This window comes from Lolium rigidum, chromosome 6 (genome assembly GCF_022539505.1).
Source record: "Lolium rigidum isolate FL_2022 chromosome 6, APGP_CSIRO_Lrig_0.1, whole genome shotgun sequence".
In the NCBI taxonomy this organism is placed as follows: domain Eukaryota; kingdom Viridiplantae; phylum Streptophyta; class Magnoliopsida; order Poales; family Poaceae; genus Lolium; species Lolium rigidum.
Genome location: NC_061513.1, coordinates 98784842 through 98807377, shown reverse-complemented (window position 1 = coordinate 98807377; position 22536 = coordinate 98784842). Strand labels below are relative to the sequence as shown.

The following is a 22536-nucleotide window of genomic DNA, read 5'->3' as shown; positions in this document are numbered from 1 at the left end:
TCACGTCATTGGTTCACATTCTCTGTGGATTTCAAGTTTAGGTTGTTCGTTTTTCTTGATTCTCTCGTATAACAAAGATGATGATTTCCACACTTCAATCAAGAATGTCCTTGTAAGTAGGGTTTTTATTTTACTTTATCTTTGCATTTAACTCATCTTTTTAGGCTACGTGTATAATCTGTATCACTAATTTTTGACAACCTTTTTCTTTCTTGTCTCCCTTTTTTCATCTTTAGATCAACAACTTTGTAAGACTATGGCAAATTATATTCAAAACTGAAGAGAATATATTCAAAAACTTTTCAGTAATGTATGCAAAGGTTCCAAAGCAAGCCAACGCGTAAGTTTACAACTTCTATATCATTTAATGGTTCAACTTGCTGATTGTTCTTTTATTTGTTAAATACATATTTCTGAACTTTTCATTGGCTTTTATGTGTGTTATTCGTAGTGACGATTGCGGAGTGTTCACTATGAAATTTATGGAGATTTTCAAACCAGAGGTGGACACATGCTCATTATTTTCCAAAGAAGATATTATTCATATCAGGATTCAGTTTGCCAACCAGATCTATTTCTGCAAAAGGAACAATGTGGATAAATCAGTTGTTGTCAACTACAAGATTCAGGTTTATATTTATTTTTTGGTGTTGTTTTAAAATCCTTTTCTATGGTTCATAGTAGTTCATTTATAGGAGTCCTTTCTTCTTTTTTTGCGAGGCATAGGTCCGTTTCTGTTGTTGTTTTGGAAAGAAGAAGTAGATATATATTTGTCATATGTAAATTTATAAGAACTCTCCATTAGTCATTGCTTGTACTTATTTTGTCTTAGTTTCCTGGAAGACTAAACTCGTATACTCATATATACTTTTGATTCATTTCATTTTTGCAGTACCCTCACTTTTATTCTTCTCATTTTTATTTTCTTGCCACGTTATCTTTTCTTCTATTTTTTTTTTGGGGGGTATTTTTTAGTTTTTTTTTTGCGTATGGGGTAATCCGGGGTAACTCCGCCTATCCATCATTTTTTTGCTTCTCTATATTGGATAGCCGGTTCCAAGCCCGGATAAAGGAGGAGGACCCCTAATCAATCTATTGTTTATTTCAGTTGATCTATTCATATTTTCTTCCTTTTTTTGTTTTACCAGATTGTGCTTTTTCGCGTTCTTCCCTTTTCTTTCTTTTTTTGAACGAGGTTGCTGCATGTACTCTCTGCTCGTACATGGTCACTTTTTCCTTTCCTGTCATTTTGCTTGTAAATGAATTACCATGCCGGGGATGTTCTTTAGTTTCTGAAATTTTAGTTTTTAGTTTGGTACTTTGAGTATGTCTCGGTTTAGTGAAACAGCCTTTGTGTAATAAGTATAGGTAGTACATCAATGTGTGGGGGCAAGCCATTTTTCGGGGAGAAACGATGAATATGCAAGTACATCATGAAAACTTGTTCCTTCATGTTACTTTATAACCATTTGTAGAAAAATACATAGGAAACTTATTTCTTTAGTGCGCATTTTACTGTAGTAAACAAGCACCCAAAATGGTCATACATATAATTTCCATTCAGTACATCATACATATAGTGCAAATGCAGTATATCATTTTTGGATCATACATATAGTTTCCACTTTCCATACAGTACATAATAGTTTCCCGAGTCTCCTGAGTGTTTGCTCTGCTACATGTGTGTTGGGATCAAATGATCTTGAGTCTCCTGAGTTACTTCTCCGCTACATGTGGTCATAGTTATTGTAGATGCTTCTCCGCTGTATGTGCTGGGGATCATTTGAACTTGAGCTTCTTTAGTGGCTTGAACTTGATCTCTTGTTTTCCTCCCCTTCTTTGCTGATTTCTTGGCTGGAGAATTTGTCCCTGCAATCAAACATAAGGTTTAGTTTGGTAATTCTATTTTTTCAGAGTTTGATCTGGTAGCACTATATTTTTTTACCTGCACCTGTAGCTTTCGATTTCCTGTTCCTTTTTGTTTTTGGCAAATTGAAAACAAGATGCTTGTTTGTACAGTTTTTGAAAGTGTGTTCACCACTGCCACAATGTGAGCATTTGTACAACTTGTTCTGCTTTATCTTCTCTTTTATTGTGAGCATCCTTGGGCGTCCTCTCGTGTGAGCATGGTCAGGGTCAAGTATATCTATTGTTGCACTTGAACCATCACACAGTGATGCATTGAACAAGTTTGAGACTGTTCTTGTTGATGTGGCATGATCTCGTTTGATGTGTTTCTCCGGTGTCTTCGGATACTCGTCCATTGCATCCATATGTTCTTCTATTCTTTTTGCTTCCTGTATCAGATATTGGCATTTTTCTCTGCTTTTAGATCCTTTTGATGCTGTCTGCGTCAGGATTCTTGTTAATAAGCTGTACCTTAGACAATTGTTGTCTATTTCTTCTGGCGCAGGAAGTCTGTAGTTAACTTTTTTGCTCTTCTTTCGCCATCTTTCAAGGATGTATTTTTCTGGAATTTTTTCCACTTCAAGGTGCAGCATAACTTTTAGAATATGAGAGCACAAAATGCCGTCCTTCTCAAACTTGCGAGCGAGACGCATGAGTATTCCTCTTTCGGTAAGTTTACTAGCACTATGTAGTTTCTCTGCCTGTACTCTTTTATTTCACAATTGCTTGCCTGGAACAAGACAAAAACTTTGTCTTTTTCCTGCTCTCGAACATGAAGTCTTGTAACATCCTTGAGTGTGTGTTGGAACTTTCTGAAAATTGCAAGGTTGTATAGGTCATGAGCTTGTCTTTCTATGTAGTACTTTGTCAAGAATTTAGTTGGTAGGACTTTCTTGTTTTCAACCTTGTTGTCCAACTCATCTTCATTTGCATGTATCGTGTCCATTATTCTCTGATACTCTCTTAGGAAGCTCGTCATGCTAAACTGTGCACCTACTCCTTTTTTGAACAAGGCATTCGTTGCTTCACTTCTAGCTGTTGTCTGGATAAATGGGAAAAATTTTGTTTTGAAGTATACTGGGACATACTTCTTTCTGTTGGTCCACATGTCATCAAATACTTTCACGCCTGCAACATTGTGCTTCTCAATCATTTGTGGCCATAATGTTTCAAATTCATGTTCTGTCAATGAGTTATCAATAATGTCTTGCATTTCCTCATACAAACCTTCATTCTCTGCAAATGTTGGTCCATTTTTGTCATCGCAATTTTTCTTCACATGGAACAAACAATTTCTGTGTGTTGCTTTTGGGAAAACAAGCTTAATCGCACTGCCCATGGACCTACACTGATCAGTCATAACTGATTGAGGCTGTCTGCCACCCATAGCTGTTAGAAACTGTCTGAACAACCATTCAAATGTATTTGCTTGTTCATTTATGATGAATGCACAAGCAAACAAATAAGTTTTTCCATGTGGTGATATGCCAACAAATGGAGCAAAGGGCAAGTTGTATTTGTTTGTCAAGAATGTAGTGTCAAAACATATGCAATCTCCATATAGATCATAGTACTGCCTCGCCCTTGCATCCGACCAGAAAATGCTTCTAACCTTATTCTCTCCATCTAGGTCGAGAGAGTAGTAAAAACCAGGTTCTTCAGCTTGTTTTTTGTTGAACCATGTCAGTACCTCCTGGAGATCATTGTGTTTTAGTTCCCTGGTCACACTTGATGCATAGTTACAGACTTTGCGCTTGTTGTATGGAAGCTGCTCCATTCCGCCTCTCATGTGTGCTAAGAGCTGAAACAATATTCCTTGTTGGAATGTTACATTGCTTCATATGTCTTATTATTGATTTCTCCTCTTTTGTCATGTAGACATGTGACCGGAAGAACCTACCACCTGGCTCAAGAGGATGATTGTGATCAAGCTTGAGGTTAGTTATTATCCAAACCCCCCTTTTCTCATTGATTACCATCTCCACCTTGCAATCAGTCCTTACAAACACCGTTGTTTGTCTCTGTGCCACCACCTGTTCATTTTCAGCATCTGTGTTGTGTCCATGTTTCTCGCATTTCTTGTCACCCTTGTTATCTCATTATTTCTCTTCTTGCTTGTTGTGCGATACACTGAGACCACAGCTATAGAAAATCCAGCAGCATAAGAATACATGTTCAAGTAATTGTGTGCCTCGTCCCTTGATTTGAATTCCATCCCCTTCACTGGCATTAGGTCTTCTATTATTGTTGAACAACCTTTTTCAGTTTCTTTTTCATTATTTTGATCTGTTCCTTGCTCATCATTCTCTAGGAATCTCTCCACATCTTCCTCAGTGATGTTTTTGTTTTGTTCTTCTCCATTTTGACTTGATCTCTCAGAATCATGTATTTTTGCATCGTCACCTTCACCATTGGTAGCCTTCTTTCCTTCGAGATTGCATGAATTGTCAAAGTCCTGTTTATTTGTCCCATCTTGTTCATTGACTTGATCGAAAACCTAGAAACGAAAGTATGTCCACCAGTGTTTATTTTTTGTTGTACCTATTTTTACTGATACTATATACTATTTTAAAGATATTCTTGTACCTCATCGAGTTGCATGTCGTGAAAGAAGCTTGATTCCCATGGTTTGTCTTCAGTTTCGTCATGCTCATTGCTGTTTTGCATGCCTGGATTTGTTGCTCTCTCAGATGTTCCTTCATCATCCAAGAATGTGTGTCCCTGTAGTAACATTTTTAGTTAAGCAAGCAATTGTTTTGTCATTTTTGGAACATGATTTATATAGATAATAATGTCTTTATTTCCTTGTAGCACCTGCATATTTGTCGTTTTTGATGAGTAGTTCACTTCAATATCTCCATTTAATAAAGCCAAGTATGAGAATCCTTGCTGCAAGAATTTTGAAGATTTAGTTTTTATGCATACATAATTCTCATGAAATAATATAAATGTTTTCTAATTTTTGTTTATTGTTTGTACTCGTAATGACATTGATTCATCAAATTGATAATGAGCGTCTGTCATCCCGCTGGCAGCATTGATTATCTGCAGAAAATTATGTAGAACAGATTATCAGTAAAGCATACAATAAATTATATTAGAGCACACAATAGATTATCTTCAGTTTAAGTTTGTCAGTAAGTCAGTTTAGTTTCAGCCTTTACTTTATAATTTCTTCAGTTAGTCAGTAAGTCAGTTAAATTTCTCTGTTTAGATTTTCTTCAGTATATCTGTTTAGCCCCTTTGCATTTTTTCAGTTTTAGTTTGTCAGTTTATTTTCTCACTCCCTCAGTTTCTCTGTTCAGATTTTCTTGTTATCTCATTAATTTTCTCAGTTTCTCAGTATAGATTTCCTTCTGTAATTTAGTGGCTCAGTTTCTTTCCTATGTCTGTCAGTTCTTTCTCAGTTTTTCAGTTTCTTCTGTCTTCATTATTGACAGTTTTCTTAGTAGTTTCTTATTCTCAGTTTTAATCTCTCAGTTTGTCAGTAAGTCAGTCTTTCTTCATTCTCAGTTTTAGAATTTCTTCAGTTTTGTTTCAGCCTTTAGTTTATAATTTCTTCAGTTTGTCATTAAGACAGTTTTCTCAGTTTTCTCCGTCTCAGTTTTTCCTTAGTATTCTCAATTATTGGAAAAAGTCAGTTTGCATTCCCATCATTGCCTCGGTGTTTCGGTTTGCATTCCCGGGCTCCCTATATTCCTTGCGGTCACTTGTCTCTCGGTCATTCAGTTTTTCATCTTTTTAGTCTTTCATCGGTTTAGTAAATTTTATCGGTCATGTCTTCGGTTTATCGATCATGTCTTCAGTTTAGTTTGGCCCACTATACAGCTTGTTGTATTACTTTCAGTACTTTTTTCTTATTAGTTCAGTCTACTCTTTCACCTATAAGTCTTTCTGTTTAGTAAATTTTTGTCATTTTTGTCAGTGTTTCAGTTTTGCAGTTTGTTTTGTCAGTGTTTAAGTTTCTCATATGGCGGAGAACGGGAGAAGGCTACGGCGACACCGCATACTGCTCGGCCGGCGTCCAAGGAGCGGTGCTTCTCGAGACAGGGAGAGCGCCGATGGACAGCGATGTGACCCCGCAACCGGCGCTAGCAGCGATGGGGAGAGTCGCGGCTCGGATCCTCCCCGTCAAACGGGAAGAGGTCGGCGATTTGCGAGCGCGGAAGGTACGTGCATGGCCGGAAAGATGGGTATCACTCTTCCTTCTTCCTCTCGTGCTCTTTTTTGCGCAGATTCGTGTGTGTTGGCGTTGGATGGGTGGTATGTAGCCTATGAGCATGAGCCAGATTTGTATTCTATGTGTGTACTTTTCCAGCGTTTCGATGGTTTGAGGTTGGATCGGATGTTAGTTGCTACTTTGTAGTTGGAGGGAGTGTGGCGGATGTAGTTGGAGTGGTCGATTTTGGCTGTTAGGCAGTTTTGTTCTGCATATTCAAGGATTGAATTAGGCAAGTGTGGGTTGGCGGAGCAGAGTAGCGTATGCTCCCGGAGGCCAACGGCCTGGACCAGGTGTAGGATCCTTAGTCTGTACCACTTGCTTATGCAGGGCAGGCAGCTTGTCTCTGTGCATGTTGATAGCTGCTCCGTATGTATGCATTGCAAATTTATTCACTGCCTTGAATTTGCATCTCTATTCCATTACGGTATGAAACCTAGGGTCTGTCCAGTTTGATCTGTCAGTTTATCTCAATCTCTCAGGTCTCTCATAGATCTTGATTTCATCAGTTTATCAATTTTCATTTTCAACAGCTTTTTAATCAACGAGTCCATCTTATTAGCATTCTTTTCACTTAATCCTAATTAGTTCATTCCATTTATATTTCCTCAGCGCTCACAGTTTTGCAATACTTTGTTATCAGTATTGTTTCAGTTTTCTCAGCCTTCATTTATATCTGAACACCATGATATCTATCTCGGCTACTGTCATTTGTATAAGGGGACATTCTGTGAGTATAGATGCATTTGTGAGTTATTCAGTATTTTGATTGTGTTGTTTTGCAGGGAACTATAGCTAATTGAGTTATCTCCGTCAGACATGAATCAGGCGCCAACAAATACTTATCGGGCGAACTATATACCAAATACTTATTTCTAAAAATAGCTCCTTTATACATGTGTGTATACATATGTACCTCTACAATTAATTACATAAAAAATATGGGAGTAACTGATTTTTATGCCTAGGCAAAAAAGTGATTACAAGAATAGACATATTTGATACTCAATTAATAAGATGATGAAATATACGGGATCTCAAACTTACATGTATGATTGGGGAAAATATAACTGTGTGAATGAGAGGAGAGCTACTTGCAGAATAGTATAGTTACTTGATTGTGTCGTTAGTCTCCACTAATAACTACTCATAACGTCGGGAAGGCGAGGACCAGCGTTGTTCTGCACATTTAGGGAGGCTAGACATAAATCGTGGCACTGGGAGAAGTGATTCAAATTTCTAGAGCATTTTTTAAGAGAAGTCGGAGTTGAGGCATGATAAGCCATAGCTTGAGCCATCTCTTAAATCTTGAAACTCAAAATTAGAAATTACATTAATATGATCATACAAACAATTCTTTATCCGGACCCCTAGCTTCTAGAGGCCTATGGCGAGCATCCATGTGCCCCGTCCCAGGCCTGCTCGCCTACAAAGGGAAAAACATAAGGGTGTGAAATATTGACCAACTACCATGTCGTAGTAAACGGTGGAGGGATGTTGCATGTTGTGGAGACGTTATCCAAGTAAACTTTGGTGCGTGGCATGTTCCAAATTCTGCAATAGCATAATAAGTCCAGTTTAGTAAACTTGGGCTTAAGAAACTGATAAAACAGTAGACGTCTCCTCTTGTCATCACTCGACGTCTCCTGCTTGTCTACGTTATCCGGCCAATGGTAGCTGGATGGGCTGCTTTAGATTTTTTTTTCGAGCGGTTGCTTTAGAATTTAAAACTGATAAAACAGTCTTGACGTCACACTCTGGATGAGTGCAAAAGGCTGTCAGGATACACGATGGTCGTTGAGCTGTCTCCACACAAAAAATCCTGCAAAGTTTATCCACTGGAGCGAAATTGAATTTACCACCTAATTCATGCCAGTGAAGTAATTTACCATCAAATTCAGCAGTTCAGATTAGAGTATATATATATATGTATTCTTTGATTATGTGTTTGTTAGCTTAGCTCGTACTACTGTAGTACCTAGTGTCCACGCTAAAAGCATGAGAAGATGCTCTAGTTTGTTTAGCAGCTTTCCATGGTTACGTTTACAGATTGGTCTGCACTGGCACCTCAGATCTGGAAAAGAAGGCACCAGAGGAGGAAAATGGCTGTCATCAGTTCGGCAGCACCGCAACACAGCCGCACCTACCTCTTCGAGTGAGGCAAGGTGGGTTTCGCCAACTTTTCGACGCGCCAAACGTTTCTTTCGTAACATTTGCACGGTGGTAGATTCTTTGGCAAACTAGAGCGAAAGCGAAAGCGAAAGGGGTACCTGATATTTTTCTTCCTTCGTTTCTGGCTTTCGGCAGCGAACAAAAGTCTAGTATGGCATGTGCCATGTGGCAATGTTTCAGGACAGTGCTAATGGGACTTTTGGTGCAACAACCTCTCCCAATCGGCCGGTCATCGTGAGAGGTATCTGATGGGTGCGCTATAGCCTACACTGTCACCAATCATCGGATTTTCCGAAGCTGCAAAGTAGCAACATACTGCCGCATCTGGTTGCACTTTGTGCAGGTAGTGCAGACTACTAAGGATTGGTTGGACGTGGCAGAAACTCTAGCAGCCGCTGTTTCTACAACCTTCTCCCCCCCCCCCACCCCCCCATCATGTTGTTAGAGGATGTCGGCAGGCAAAAGCCGCCTGGTCGACCTTCTCTTCTCGTGCGGTGTTCATGCGGAGCCCTTCGGATGCGGTGGCACGTCGCCCCGAACGACGCGGCGAAGCCGGTGGAGTTAAGGAGTTGGGGCGGCGGCCCTAGGCACTAGGGCCCCGAACCACAATTTTCATCCTGTGGGGTTTCAAGGGGATGTGTTGCGAAGCTTTGCTTCTCGTTAACTCCATGGGACATGTCAATGTTTGTGATTTCCATGGTGTTGGCAGAGGTGGGGAAAGTCAAGACGACTATGATTGGAAGATCTCAAGGTATTGTCAAAGACGGAGTCTTGAGACGATGGAGATATTGCTTCACTTGCCGTTGTGCGGGCACGGCTGTAGGATGTCTGGATCGTGCATATGCATGCAAGCGTAGTGATTGATGCTTTGCAGCGGCGACCTTGGTGAGTAGGAGCGACATCACTTGGAAACTTCAGTTTTGGTGGTGCTCTTCGAGTACTAAGTTTCAATATCTAAGGTGAAAAGCTAAGATCTGGCCATCATTGCAGTCCCTGTCAATGCCATCCTTGTTGAAGGCATTAATAAGAAATTTTAGGTTTCCTCTAATGTGAAAACCTACAATATTTGATTGGTCGCGATAGCGCTGCCGCGTTGTTCATTTGTTTCCTTCCCGGATGCGTCCCTTTTGGATAACCTTTTTTGTAATCAGGGTGTTGTATTTGGTGGTGGTTTAGGTCCAGCTGCTAGGAGTGGTCAATTATTGTGGCGGCGTATTTTCCTTTTCCTTTCTATGTTTTTTTCCTTTCTGGTTGTTTGGATCCTCAATGTCTCAACTCGTTCTGGGGGTCAAGCCAAAGAGAGAAATCCTAAAAAGAAGCTAACAAATGATTTAATGATCAATGATACGGTCATGCCCGTCCATGTAGCGTGACCGTACCATATGTCAGTAGCTTCGTCCCACCAAATAATTTTACCCCATGCAATAGATCGGAGATGTGAGACTTAGAGACACAGTAGAACAATGAAACCTCACATCCGAAAAGGATCTAGAGTGCAAACTCGTAGAGGGAATCCACCGCCGCCGTTGCTTGGATCTTGGAGGCTTTGGCATCAATCTTCATCATCATCATCATCACCTTCATCATCTTCACTTATCTTGTTGTAATCCTAAACCCCATTGTGGATTTTTCACTTGTATTCATTCTATCCCTCATATTCCACTCATATAATCATGATGATGTTATTTTTCTTCATGTGTGAGTATTTCTATTTTTGGGAGAAATAACGAAACCCTAGCAACATTATAAAATGAAATAAAGATTTGTGTTTGTCTTCTTTTGAAATATATGTGTGGTGGCCTTCTTCAATGATGTTATGTGTTGTCGAGCACATAATATTTGCCTTTGGGGCATTGGGGGGAAAACAACATTTGTATGTAGTTGAAGGAACATGTGAGGTAAGTACATGGCATCATCCACCGCCTGCACCAACTATGTATAATCCAAGAGTTAATATCTATAACCATAGGGAACCCTTAATTACTTAGGATTCCAGCCAATGGTTAGGGGAACTAGTGGTCATTATGAGTGGCATATGTTAGTGCTACTAAGTGCACATTTATGTGTGATTTCATCGTGTACACACTACAATGGCTTATAATATCCTAATGAAAGATTTCATACTATGCTAGTGGTGAGTCTTCAACTCCCTGAGAACGTGTTATCTTATTGAGTTTCAAGTCCTTTACATAGTTCATGCTGTCTCTTCTCTCTATTTATTTTTCAAAATTAGCTACATACACTATATGCACTTGCGGACATCACCCGGCAGCGGCGACCTCCACCCGGCACCCCCAACCCTAAGTTCCTTCCTCCAACGAGCTAGGTTGGCCGACCCTCTAAATCTCCCTCTTTTATGGTTTGTGTCATGGGTTTCAATTGGGGCAAGGTTGGGTGGGTAATTAACTTGACTAAGCAGTAATATAAATCTCAGCTAGCTGGGAATTAGCAAAATCGGATTATCACCTTATAGACATGCCTTTATCATTACGGTTTGATATTAATATATTTCCTTTCATCGAAAAGATGCAGGTCTTTTAGGATTCAGTCGGTTTTCGTTTTCATCTATGGATCGTATTTGGCAATGGTTGATGCTCTGGTAAGCTGATCCTTTCGAGCCTTACCACGACGACTTCTCATTTATCTACTACAACAAAGTTTACTGCGATAAACTTTGCTCGCCTCCGGTGATAGAGGAGCGATGACGGCACGCTTTTGGTTCGCACTAGTGTCTGTATTCTCCGCTAGGTGATCTAAAGATCAAATTATAATTTTTATTAATTTTAGATCAGTAGACTTATTTTTTTTTAAAAAAAAGAAGCTAAGAGCATCTCCACTCGTTTGGCCTCCCCACACCGAAATCCGGACGAAACAATCGTCGGATTGGGGGAAATTAATTCGTGGGGAGAACCATATTTCCATTCGTCCACCCGGTGTTCGGCGGACAAAGACGAAATTCAAACAAAACGTAGTCCCGCTACAAATACGTCCAGATCGGCAAAAGGATCAGCCACAGATCGACGATCGGAGGGAAATTACACTGAAACAGGGGCGTCGGCAGTCCCGTCTGTCACGGCGGTGTCTGACAGCCCAGTTTCCTTACACGCCGTGGTCGAAGCGGCGGCCGATGTCGCTGCGGCCGCAGTCGACTTCGTAGACGGTGAGGACGAAGCACTGGCCGGAGTGGGTCGGAGGATGTCGATGCGATGGCCCTCGTACCAAATCCTCGTCTCCTCGTCCATCAGGGCTGTGTTGCCGCCCATCAGAAACGCCAAGTTTGTGTTCCTCTTCTTCGCCGCGGCCGTCGTCTTCAGCAGGGCGATCCGGGCGCCTTGGTTGGCGAGCATCTCCCTCCACCTGCCGTCGAACTTATCGTCCCTCCCGGCGGCGTGCGTCCTCGCGTCGGCCCAACACTTGTCTCCCCGGTTCATGATCGTCTTGTTGACATAGGGATCGATGAGCTTGCGCTCGTCGAACGCCTGCTTCACTCGAAGCCAATACGTGTCGTACGACTGATTCGCCCCGGTTATGCCGTTTATGGACACGGTCATCCAAGCTTCGGCGAGGCACTCCTCTTCCCTCCCCGTCCATTTGATCCGCGGTTCGGCCGACGGCGAGTCCTTCTTCCTCTTCTTCTTTCCCTTCGGCAGGTTGGCGTCGGCTACCCCGGCTTCAGTTGGTTCTTCCTCTTCTTCTTCTTCGACGACTTGACTTCCGTCGGCCACATCCTTCACCCATTCGTTGCGCGCCGCGACAGTTGTCGTCGCCCTCGCCTCCTCTTGCGTAAAGAACCCGGGCTCGCAGCGGCGACCATGGAGCCAGAGTTGATCATCTCGTTCATCACCTCGTCGTTCGGCGCCGCCGTCGCACCGAATGGGAGTGGCCCTCGTCGCAGGGCCGGCGAGAAGCCATCGTTCAGGTTACCGCCGGAGAGCTCGGGTGGCAAGCATCCTCACTCGTCTCCCTGACGAGGCCCCCGAGCGACGTACGATGCACCGGTGCACCCACACCGCACAGCTTCGTAGCACTATCACTACCAGACACCCGTCGCCCGGTCGGCCTCTCAGTCAGGCTACGAGTATACGGACCCGAGGGGACCGACCGAGCCGACTGAGGACGCGAGCGGGATGCAGCAGGCGCTGGGCCTGGGCCGCGCGTGCAGCCTCGGCCATTCCTGCCGCCGCAGCACGGCCACCACTCCTTCCCCAGCCCCTCCACCTCTCCCTCCTCGCGCCACCAGCAAGAGCGGCGGCAGAGCCGTAGCCGTGCGCGCCGAAGCCGCCTCGTCGGCGCCGCGGACGATGGAAGCCAAGCGGGACGAGCAGACGGTGCTGACGCTGCGGGCCGTGGAGGCCACGCCGGAGTCCTTCGCGCCGTTCGGGCAGGTCATCGCCGCCTCCCCGGACGGCGACCAGTTCGGGCCCCACGACGCCCAGCTCGACCTCACCCGCGGCATCCCCAGGTCACGCACCCTCTCTAGATTCCGCACGAACCAGCCCCAGCCAACCAATCCTCTGCTACCTGGGCTAAACTGAAGATCGTGACCTCCGCCTTGGCAGGTTCTACATCATGAGACTGGAGAGCAAGCCGCTCAAGTTCTCCACAATCACGCACCACGCCGGCGTGACGCAGTGCCTCGGCTCCATCGGCGGCCAGGACTGGTACCTCGGCGTCGCCAAGCCTTCCGTCGTGGACAGGGCGGCGGAACAGAGTGCCCGTGGCGGCAGGAGCCCCGTGCAGTCGCGCGCTGGGCATTTCTACCTGCCTCCCGATCCGGCCGAGGTCTGCGTCTTCCGGGTCTCCGGTCCGAAGTTCCTCAAGCTGCACACGGGCACCTGGCACGCCGGGCCGCTGTTCAAGGCACACGCCGTGGATTTCTATAACCTCGAGCTCAGCGACACCAATGTAAGTGTTGTGTTATCGAATAATTCATTACCGCGTTTAAGTTATAAAATTGAACTTATTCAGTTCATGTGTCTTCCTATATATGTAGTAGTGTCATTAAGTTAGAGAATCTCAATTGCTTCGTAGAGCAGATGTATCAGCGGTGATCTTTAGCAGCAGTAGTGCACTGCATTGTGCATTTGATTGTAACATGTCATTAAAAGTTCAAAACCACAACACTAAGATAAGAGTTTCTTCTAGAATAGCTTCTATGAGGTTTCGTGAAACAGTTCATCATGTTTGCATTTTTTTTGGAGAGAATTGTGGCGCTTTATTGATTAAACAACATCATTACAAAGTATTTCCCCGATGCACTCCGGAATAACATCAAAAGAAATAGTATTACAAATAGAAGGCTCGCTACTACGAGCTAAAAAGGTATGCGCCGCGCATTCACCTTGCGTCCAACATGTTTGAATGAACAAACAGAAAACTCTGAGGCGAGACGTTTGATATCACCCATCACAGAGCCTACAAGAGATCGATTCCTCGCTGGGGCTGAAATCTTCTGAGTCGGAGAGACAATCTGGTGGCAGTATAATGTGTCTGAAGCCATGATCCCTTGTGAACACAAGAGTTCTCCGAACCGCGTAGCCTCTGAAAGTTCAGGGGAGATAATGCCATATATCCATTCTCTGCAAGCTTGTTTGAGGGTACCTGAGTGGTCACGCACCACAACACCCAAGCCCATTCGATTATCGGCCTTGAACACAGCGGCTTCTGCGTTCTTGCAAACCAGACCAGCAGGTGGTGGAGTCCAACGTGGACGGAAGGAGGAATCACACCTGTTAGCTGCCGAGGTTTTGAAGCAGTACCGTACTATGTTGTACACAAATGCCGTGATCTTGCTAGCTATCCGCACTGGTTGCAGCCGGTCATGTCAGTTTCTGGCATCTTTTCTTGTGTGTCCAATTGGTGCCAGCACGTGACCACCATTGTGGTCACCTGTATAGGAGACACTCTATCCACGAACTCGAAAATCCACTGTTTCATATCCGAAGAGGAACCCCTTCTGAGCTATCTGAACATGCTCTTTCACTGCATCCCAAACCGTCCTAGCAAATGGACAGAATAAGAAGATTTGGTCCACTTCTTCCGAACGCCCACAGAAAACACATCAATCTTCTGCTGGGATCTTACAGTACTGGAGCTGGAGCCCAGTTGGAAGGCAATGGTGAGCCATTCGTCATAGCACTGTGTCCCAAGCTTTATCTTAACATGCTCTTTCACCACTTCCCAAGCCATGATGTTTGCATTTTTTGTGCATTTTTTACACTTTGCAAAACTAAGTTAATTGGCTTATAGCAAATTTAGAATGTCTGCCAGGCACTTCATCATGAGTTTGTAATTTTATACTAGTATTTCACTAAGCAGTCTACATGTCTTTTAGGCACCACTTTACTGTTTCGCTCACCCCGTGCTGCTGTGCATAATCTTGGTCTCTCATACTATATGTATATATGTATGCCAGCTGAGTAGTGAATTAACTTGGTATGTTGTCTATCTGATGAATCAACTTGGTATGTTGTCAAAACTCATAGCTGAATCGGCAACCACCTCAACAGAAAACTTGATATGTTGTCTATCTAGTGAATTAACTTGGTTCTTTTTTATTTCTGACTTCAGTTTGTGTTTCTTAATTGTTACATGTCTATAAAGCTTTCACTTAGTCCATATGCTACTGCTGTGTATAGCGGTAATTGTCTTAAGTGAATTATTATTGTGAGCTCAGCCTGACCTAACTGCTAGTGTATCCAGAGTCGGAATCCTGATAAAACTCTTGTACAAGTGCATTATTATTGTTCAGCTGGAATTGGTAACCAACTTGTCTCTCCTAGATTGAATAATGTATGTAGAGTTGATAGCTACATGGAGCCCAGTTTTTTTTTTTTTTAATAGAACTGGTGCTCACCTAATCTATAAAATAACTCGATCTTATTTAGACCAAACTCAGTATTATGTGCTAAAAAGATTCGACCGTGTAGTTGATCAACTGGTAGCGGACCATCTCAAATCTTCCATGATGTGAAGCTTGCAAAACCATGCCACTTTACAACTCCGCTGCCAGTACTGCGCTTGAGTTTGATGTTACTAGTTGAGTTACATTCGTTGTAATCTTGAACTTAATCCGAGGCAGTTGCTTCGCTTGGATGCGCTACCGTTCTATTCTGACGGTAACCAACGTGTCTCTCCTAGATTGAATAATGTATGTAGAGTTGATGGCTTCATGGAGTGCAGTTTTTTTTAATAGAACTGGTGCTCACCTAATCTGTAAAGTAGCTCCATCTTATTCAGACCAAACACAATATTACGTGCTAAAAAGATTCGACTATGTAGTTGATCTGCCAAGTTTGCTTGGTATCTATCCCCTCTTTTATCAGAAGTTATTTGTACACATCAACTGGAGGTGCACCGTCTCAAATCGTCCAGGATGTGATGATGCGAAGCTGTGCTACTTTAAAATTCCACTACCAGTATTGGGCTTGAGTTAGATGTTAGATGTTACTAGTTGAGTTGCAATCGTTGCAATCTTGAGCTTAATCTGAGGCTTTTTGCTTCGCTTGGATGCGCTACAGTTCTAATCTGATGCTTCCTCTGCAAATATTCGCAGGTTGTGGATCACACCACGCACTATTTCGAGAAGCAGGATGGTGTAACCTTTGTGATCGAGGACTGAAATGGCCCAGGCACGAAGATGGAGTCGAGTGCACCGGGCGCGCCCACAGGTCGTGTTCGTGACCACATGGCCCGTATGTAAATGTAATAAGCCACGTATTCTAATGAGTACAGTGTAATACAGTAATGTGAGTACAAGTTACAACCCACGTATGTCTGGCATCTTGTTAGTCTGCTGCTTCTTCAGTCTGTTTTGTTGCTCGAAGCTCGAATTGCGCTGCGCGCCTGCGCCTGTCCAAAACTGGAGCGACGCACGGCCGATTGGCGCAAGCCACACGGCACCACATGGCGCGCGGCCGCCATTGACACGGAGGCCACCAGCCGACCACCCGCAGGTTTCAATACAGGGAGAAAGTTATGTGGCCGCCGGTTGTCCCTCCATCACGCTTGGCTGGCACGATATGCAGCTCCCCTCGACACCAACACGTCTGTACCCGGGCCGGCCGCCGCCGTCGCAGCAGCGTCGGGTGCTTTGTTGGTCACAGCAAGCAAACACAGCACCCATGCCGATTACCAATTAATACCGAACGACTTTATTAAAGCGCACGACGCGCGAGGTGGCGACACGGGACGGGAGGCGCCGGACGCTGCCCAAATTCCTCCGTCTCCGACTGCCTGACTAGACACCGAACAATCAACCGCTCTTTTTAGTCCTTTTCTCCCCGTCCCCCACTCGCTCCACTCTCCCCACTCTGATCGGCCAAAGGTAAAGCGGACGCCCCGGCGAAGAAGCTCTCGAACGCCGCCGACCCATCGTCGTCCATGGTGAGGTCCCAGTCGCTCGACAGCTACTCCTCCGTCCAGGACGTCACCTACAGGTTCCAACTCCAGTTCCACCGACGCTTCTTCAGTTCCCGTCGCCTGCCTGTTGTGATCGATCTTTGCATCAGGGAACTGACATATGTTGTGCTCCCTCCCTGACTTGGCACAGCTGCGGCTACTGCGGCTACGCGCTGAACCTGAGCTCCTCGGCGCGGGACACGGCCACCATCGGCTACTCCAAGTACGGCAAGCAGATCAGGAAGGGCGTCGTCGCCTTCCACGCCGTCGACGAGTCCCGCTTCACGCTGGCCGACGAGGTCACCTGCGCGCCCTACCTCCGCCCGGGCCGCTCCTGGTCATGGTCATGGGGCCTCTTCAGGAGGAGGGCCCGCCTGCTCTGCCGCAAGTGCGGCGGCCGCATCGGCGCCGCATACCAACAGGACGACGACGGCAGCACTCCCTCCGCGTGCGGTGGCGGCTCCGACGACGACCTGCGCACCAGCTCAGGTGACAGCGGCGGCGGCGCGTCCAGAAGGAGGAGCTACGTGATCAGGATCAGCGCGCTGCAGCCCTCGTCGGACGATTTCACCGCTGTCCCCTTCTCCCTATGACGGCGTTGCGAATTGACTCTGGCAGTGTATACCGCGAGGACTGTTGCTGAATTTTGTTTCTCTGTATTAGTACTTAGTAGACTAGAAGAGCTTGATGTACTCCGTATGTAAATTGGATCCTACAGTGTCTGTGTTTTGTAATGAAGTTCACCAATCACCATATGGTTACAGTTTTGACTCACCTTGTATCAACGGCTTAATTTCTGTGTGGTTTTTCCTGTCCATGGACACCAGTTACTGACATGAAATTCTATGTGGACATCCAAGTTGTGGAGTCTGTTTGGTTTTCCATGGTCAGCTAATAATATATATTCAATTATTTTTCAACACCATTTTAATAAGTTGACTTGAAGATCGTTCGGATGCTTCTTCTCATCGAGCTTGCTGGATTGTCGTGTTCCGGAAGACCCTGCCGGCGAAATTCATTGTGCGATCAATGCCTGAAGATTGCTGAATTGGGTGTTATCGGTCGAGCGCACCCATGTTTTTTATCTGACCGTTTGGTTTCAGAGGGAGCGCTTCGAAGCTCTGCTGGCTGTTAATATCATGGAGCTTGTTTTTCTTTCCATGGTGCTGGCGGAGAAGGTCATGAAAGTCAAGATTGGTGGAAGAGCGATGGTGGTCAGATCTTGGTGGTGAGATGAAATTGGCTTGGTGTTCCGGGCTTCACAACAGCGGTATGGAAGTGGGGGCGACAACACAGGTGAAATTCAGAGTCCTACCTTTCAGGGTGAAAACCCAAGGTCTGGCCTTAGCTTGGTTGTGCTCGGCAATGATCTTGTTGGAGGCATTGTTTTGAGAGCGGGGGCTATCTTCGGGGTGAAAACCTAAGATCTTGGATCGGGCGACGACGGTGTTAGAGCACTTGTTCCCTTCTTGAAGGCGTCGTTTTTGGAGAGTCCGTATTTCGGGTGTTGTCTTGGCGGTGGATGTATTCTTGTTGTTAGGCCCGAGATACTTGTAGCGGGACTTTTGTTTCTTAGTTTTCTTTTCTTTTTTTGGCTGTGTGCATCCGTAGTGCCATTAGGGTGGTGCGTTGTTGCAGAGGCTGGGTGTAATTGGTATCTTTTGATATTAATATATTCCCTTTATCGAAAAAATAAGTTGACTTGAAAAAACAATGTCCTAAGGTTAACCTTAGCTGTGCACTTGTGCTTATCAACGTCAGTTCTTCTTTGCAGCTAACTCGCTGTAAATTGGGAACGGAGCATAGCATGAAGGTTTGCAGTCAGAGCTCCAGGCAAGTCCATGCAATCAGCACCTCAGTTTGATGCCATGGTGAGGGTCATCATCAGACTAAAAACAACATCTTCTAATCCAAAAACATGGACACGCAAAAGGCCAGTTATTCTCTTTCTGTGCAATTAGTAAATCTGGAAACTGGCACTGCTCAAACAATCTCTATCGTTATCATATACAAGGAGCTCTATAGTTGCAACAATACAAATGTCAGGTTTCCCTATTTTCTATGAAACATACATACAGTTCAATAGGGATAACTGAATACCATGGTGTGATTATCAAATCAAACGGAAAAAAAGAATGTTGTAAAAAAAAACATCTAATATTACTTTCGTCGTTTTACGCTATCACTTCGCTTCAAGTGGCTATTGAGCTGGCAATGGTGTGTCCTTCAGGAAATGTCTGAATATTATTAACGCTTGTCGAGGCCGGTGCAGAGGCACCTCATGCCCTGCACCTGCTACGGTGACGAGGGTTAGTCCTTTGTAAACCTGACTCCAACCCCCAACCTGCAAAACAAAGAGGAGTACTCAATATCATACTTCAAACAGTTCTTTCTCAGCCATAACTTTCTCAATTTAGTGATAAGCCTTTTAGTAAACCGACCTTTCCGTGGTCATACCAAGGGTACCAATTCATCAGCGTTGGTAGCTTCAGAGCACTTATCGAGTATCTTGTTGCAGTTACAGGAACTACTGCATCAGTATCCCCACTGTGAAAAAAGTAAAATGCATGGTCACTCATTATCCTAGGTCATGATCATACGATAGATTATTTTGCAGCAACCAGAAATCATTTCAGAATGTGGTAAAAAGGAATTTTCATTCCTCTTCCTTCCCTGAAGGGGCAATAGTCAAAAAATGTTTGGAGAAGATCTTCACTTGTACAATAGGTCGACAACAATATAAGATGGTACTAATATACCGCAGTTAGTCGAACATAACACATAAAGATGAAACAAGACAGTCTCCATGTTAAGCTGCCTAAACGATGTACTCCCTCCATCTCATGAAACTTGTCTGTGATTTGTCAAAATTCAGATGTATCTATCTACTATTTAGTGTCTAGATGCATTCGAATTTAGACAAATTTTAGACATGTTTCATGGTAAATAGGAAGCAAGGCTGTATATAAAGTAAATTATAGGAGACGGCTCTGTCATGCAAAATATAGGAGATCTCAAATAAGCAAGTGCTGGGCCTTCTGGCGCTTACCTGAAAACCCATATCTTCATACCAGCTGCAATTAACTCATGGTAAATAGGAAGCATAGATTTGGGGGAATCCGCCCAGTACGGGCCGACAATATCACTGCAACAAATAGGTAAATGAGTACTTAAAATAAAGGACAGTACTTCAAAATGTATTTTTCAGTCAAAATAATAAAAACCTGCAAGTTTGCCAAGGGTATTGAATTCCAGTAGTGTTAGCGTGTAACGCCATCTGCACTTCTGGTAGATTGTAGTAGATATTTGAATATCTTTCCGTGCAAGGATCATAAGCTCTAGACAACCAAGGCTGTATATAAAGTAAATTTAAACAATATAATAAAAAAATATGTAGTTATGTACATTCACCCATTCAACCAAGTGGAAAATAGCAATTCTAGGTAAACAAATAAGAAGCGAAAATGGAGCAAATAGTTCTAGAGTGATTGAAGTTACTGTAGCAAATTTCATAGCATGACCTTTCATGTTAAGATACATATCGATCTTCTACTTGATACAATACCCAAATTCAAGCAGTGTTAATGGCCACAGGTGCATGAATGCACTCTGTACAAGAGCACCCAAATGGAACCCTCTGAAAGAAAATGCAAAACCATCTAACTGGAAGTAGTCATCACCAAAATGTTAATTTCCTTAACAGAGTGTATTTCACCCATTACTTCACTTTTAGTGATTTTCTAATTTTTGGTTCCTATTTATTGGAACACTAGCAATTTATACTTCACTATTTCTTAACCACCACTGCTGAGAACCACCTTGAGAGTTGAGACTGAACTACTTGCTCATTATCCAGCCTAAAATAATGGTGAACCATTGGGGTGACAGTAAATCAATCTCGACCGTCTACCCAGTTTCATGTTCTCTAGGTTTATATGCATTTACTACAAGACATCATGTGTCAAAGTAACATAGCAGTGCCATGTTTAACACACTGATGTTTAACTAACATTTTGTGTTCGACATTGCACCGCTGCCTGCTCGTAGAATCCATACTCCAATTATCTTGTAAGCAACTAGTTATAACAATACCGTACCATTGCATTTTGATGTAACAACTGGAACTAACAAAGTTACAGCAGGATCAGTTTTCAAGATTTAGAAGGTAAAATACTTACATAGCGTCCTCCGAGGCCAAGTTTCAGAGAGGCTGTGTTATTGCAGGGCTTTGTATAGAGACTGTAAGGATCAATATTGCCTTCTTCGGCACTAGCCAGATTCAGGTTCTTGGCACATTCAGGAGAAGGGTGCGTTGCGGAATCAAAAATGCACGTCGCCTTCAAGTTGTGGTAAGTGCTATCAGAGATCAGACCATGGCTCCACCAGTACTCAAATGTGCCAAGATAGTCGTGGTAGTCGTCCGTAACCGCATTCCCCACCTTCATGATCAGGAATAGTATGTTTTTAGAAACTATCATACGGAATGAAACTTGTACAATCAAAACGTAGATTTCAAATACTCACCACGAATCCTTTGAGGTTAAGTATTGGGTTCTGAATGCCCTTGTTCTTTTCGTATATGATCTTCGCTAGTTGCGGAACATAATGACCTGCAAATATCACACATGCCATATAGCTTGAGTCTTCCTTTTGGCAAAAACGCCAGAACAGCAAATTCAAAATTCAGGCCCCGTTTGGAACAAGGGGGGTTTTCACCAATTCAAGTAATATTTCTTACAAAATTCTTGCATTTAAAACAAGCCTTTACAGAATACAATATATACCTGCATAGCTCTCTCCAGCAATGTAGAACTCCCTGTACTTGTACTGTGGGAATCTCTCCAACCAATTCACCAGAAAAGCGTAGGAATCCAGTGCTAGAAGACAAAAATAACACCAAAGGACAGGAAGTTGGTACCGGAATTCTGAAGAATCAGTGTCACCGGACGGCTTTGCACGAAAATGGTCAAGAATCAGTGAGCAGTTACCAGTCTTGGCATCCCCCGCGGTGTACAGATCCACCGACGTGTTGGAGTAGGAGAAGCCCACGCCGGCCGGCGATTCCAGGAAGAGCAAATTGGCCGCTGCAACCACAAGCAAGATTAACACACTCACAAGAAAAAATGGGCCACTTCCGATGATACACTGACTGGAGTTGGAGCTGAAGAAGACGCACCTTTGTTCCAGGAATTGGGGTTGAGGTAGAGCGTCTTCCCGTCCGGCCTGATGCGGAACGGGCCGACCTCCTCGGACGCCCCGTAGCCGACGGAGGAACAGCCTGGCCCGCCGTTGAGCCAGAGGACGAGCGGCGCGATGGGCCCGGCCGCCGGCTCCGCCTCGACGAGCCAGTAGAAGAGCGCGCGGCCGCGGGCCTGGTTGACCGTGACGTAGCCGGAGTACTGCGAGAAGGCCACATTGGGCGGCTGCCCGGGCAGCTGCCGGATCCGGTCGCTCTCCTGGTCGGCGACGGCGGCCGCCACCGCTGCCGCTGACAGCAGCAGCGTGAGTAAAGCCGCGGCCTTGCGCGCCATTGGGGACCCGACAGACAGAGCAAGCTCCAGTGGGTGGAGCTGGCTCCTGCGCGCGCAGCGGCACACTAGTAGCGGAGCCTGAGCTGAGCTGAGCTTGCTTGCGCTTGCTCAGTACGCAAAGCGTCCTGTGCAGCAGCCACTGGAGAGTGGAGACTGACAGCGGGCGAGGAGCTATAAGAAATTCCCGTGCCGGCACCAAGAAGTCGGGGTTGCTTGCATGGATTTCAGCTGCGAGCAGGGGATTTGGTTTTCGATCCTTACGCCAGCGACAGCTCAGGTCAAGGGACCTCGGCTGGCTGCGCTGGG

General features: G+C 44.4%; 3 protein-coding genes and 1 long non-coding RNA gene across 4 annotated transcripts; 3 read left to right on the top strand and 1 right to left on the bottom strand.

The window, feature by feature from the left end:
- The first annotated feature begins 66 nt into the window (after positions 1-66).
- LOC124660228 lies at positions 67-624 on the top strand. Its single transcript, XR_006989822.1, has 3 exons — positions 67-112; positions 237-340; positions 452-624. It is a non-coding gene; the product is annotated as an uncharacterized LOC124660228 (long non-coding RNA).
- Positions 625-12416: 11792 nt separating this feature from the next.
- LOC124661055 lies at positions 12417-16105 on the top strand. Its single transcript, XM_047198917.1, has 3 exons — positions 12417-12761; positions 12859-13204; positions 15855-16105. The coding sequence occupies exons 1-3, from the start codon at positions 12427-12429 to the stop codon at positions 15918-15920; spliced, it is 747 nt and encodes a 248-aa protein (XP_047054873.1). The 5' UTR covers positions 12417-12426; the 3' UTR covers positions 15921-16105.
- Positions 16106-16547: 442 nt separating this feature from the next.
- LOC124661057 (uncharacterized protein At4g08330, chloroplastic-like) lies at positions 16548-17454 on the top strand. Its single transcript, XM_047198918.1, has 2 exons — positions 16548-16737; positions 16851-17454. Exons 1-2 carry the CDS (start codon positions 16682-16684, stop codon positions 17290-17292), a joined length of 498 nt encoding a protein of 165 aa, XP_047054874.1. The 5' UTR covers positions 16548-16681; the 3' UTR covers positions 17293-17454.
- A 1225-nt stretch (positions 17455-18679) lies between these two features.
- LOC124661054 (serine carboxypeptidase-like 27) lies at positions 18680-22230 on the bottom strand. Its single transcript, XM_047198916.1, has 9 exons — positions 21876-22230; positions 21688-21783; positions 21484-21576; positions 21224-21309; positions 20878-21138; positions 19924-20051; positions 19749-19844; positions 19141-19246; positions 18680-19043 (listed from the first exon to the last, which is right to left on the bottom strand). Exons 1-9 carry the CDS (start codon positions 22228-22230, stop codon positions 18900-18902), a joined length of 1365 nt encoding a protein of 454 aa, XP_047054872.1. The 3' UTR covers positions 18680-18899.
- Between the last annotated feature and the right edge of the window lie 306 nt (positions 22231-22536).

Coding starts and splice junctions, on each gene's coding strand:
- LOC124661055 (XM_047198917.1), top strand. CDS start 12,427: ATGCAGCAGGCGCTGGGCCTGGGCCGCGCGTGCAGCCTCGGCCATTCC. Junction 12,762..12,858: donor CTCACCCGCGGCATCCCCAG/GTCACGCACCCT, acceptor CCGCCTTGGCAG/GTTCTACATCATGAGACTGG. Junction 13,205..15,854: donor TCGAGCTCAGCGACACCAAT/GTAAGTGTTGTG, acceptor AAATATTCGCAG/GTTGTGGATCACACCACGCA.
- LOC124661057 (XM_047198918.1), top strand. CDS start 16,682: ATGGTGAGGTCCCAGTCGCTCGACAGCTACTCCTCCGTCCAGGACGTC. Junction 16,738..16,850: donor GTCCAGGACGTCACCTACAG/GTTCCAACTCCA, acceptor GACTTGGCACAG/CTGCGGCTACTGCGGCTACG.
- LOC124661054 (XM_047198916.1), bottom strand. CDS start 22,230: ATGGCGCGCAAGGCCGCGGCTTTACTCACGCTGCTGCTGTCAGCGGCA. Junction 21,577..21,687: donor CGCGGGGGATGCCAAGACTG/GTAACTGCTCAC, acceptor TTTGTCTTCTAG/CACTGGATTCCTACGCTTTT. Junction 19,845..19,923: donor TACCCTTGGCAAACTTGCAG/GTTTTTATTATT, acceptor TATTTGTTGCAG/TGATATTGTCGGCCCGTACT.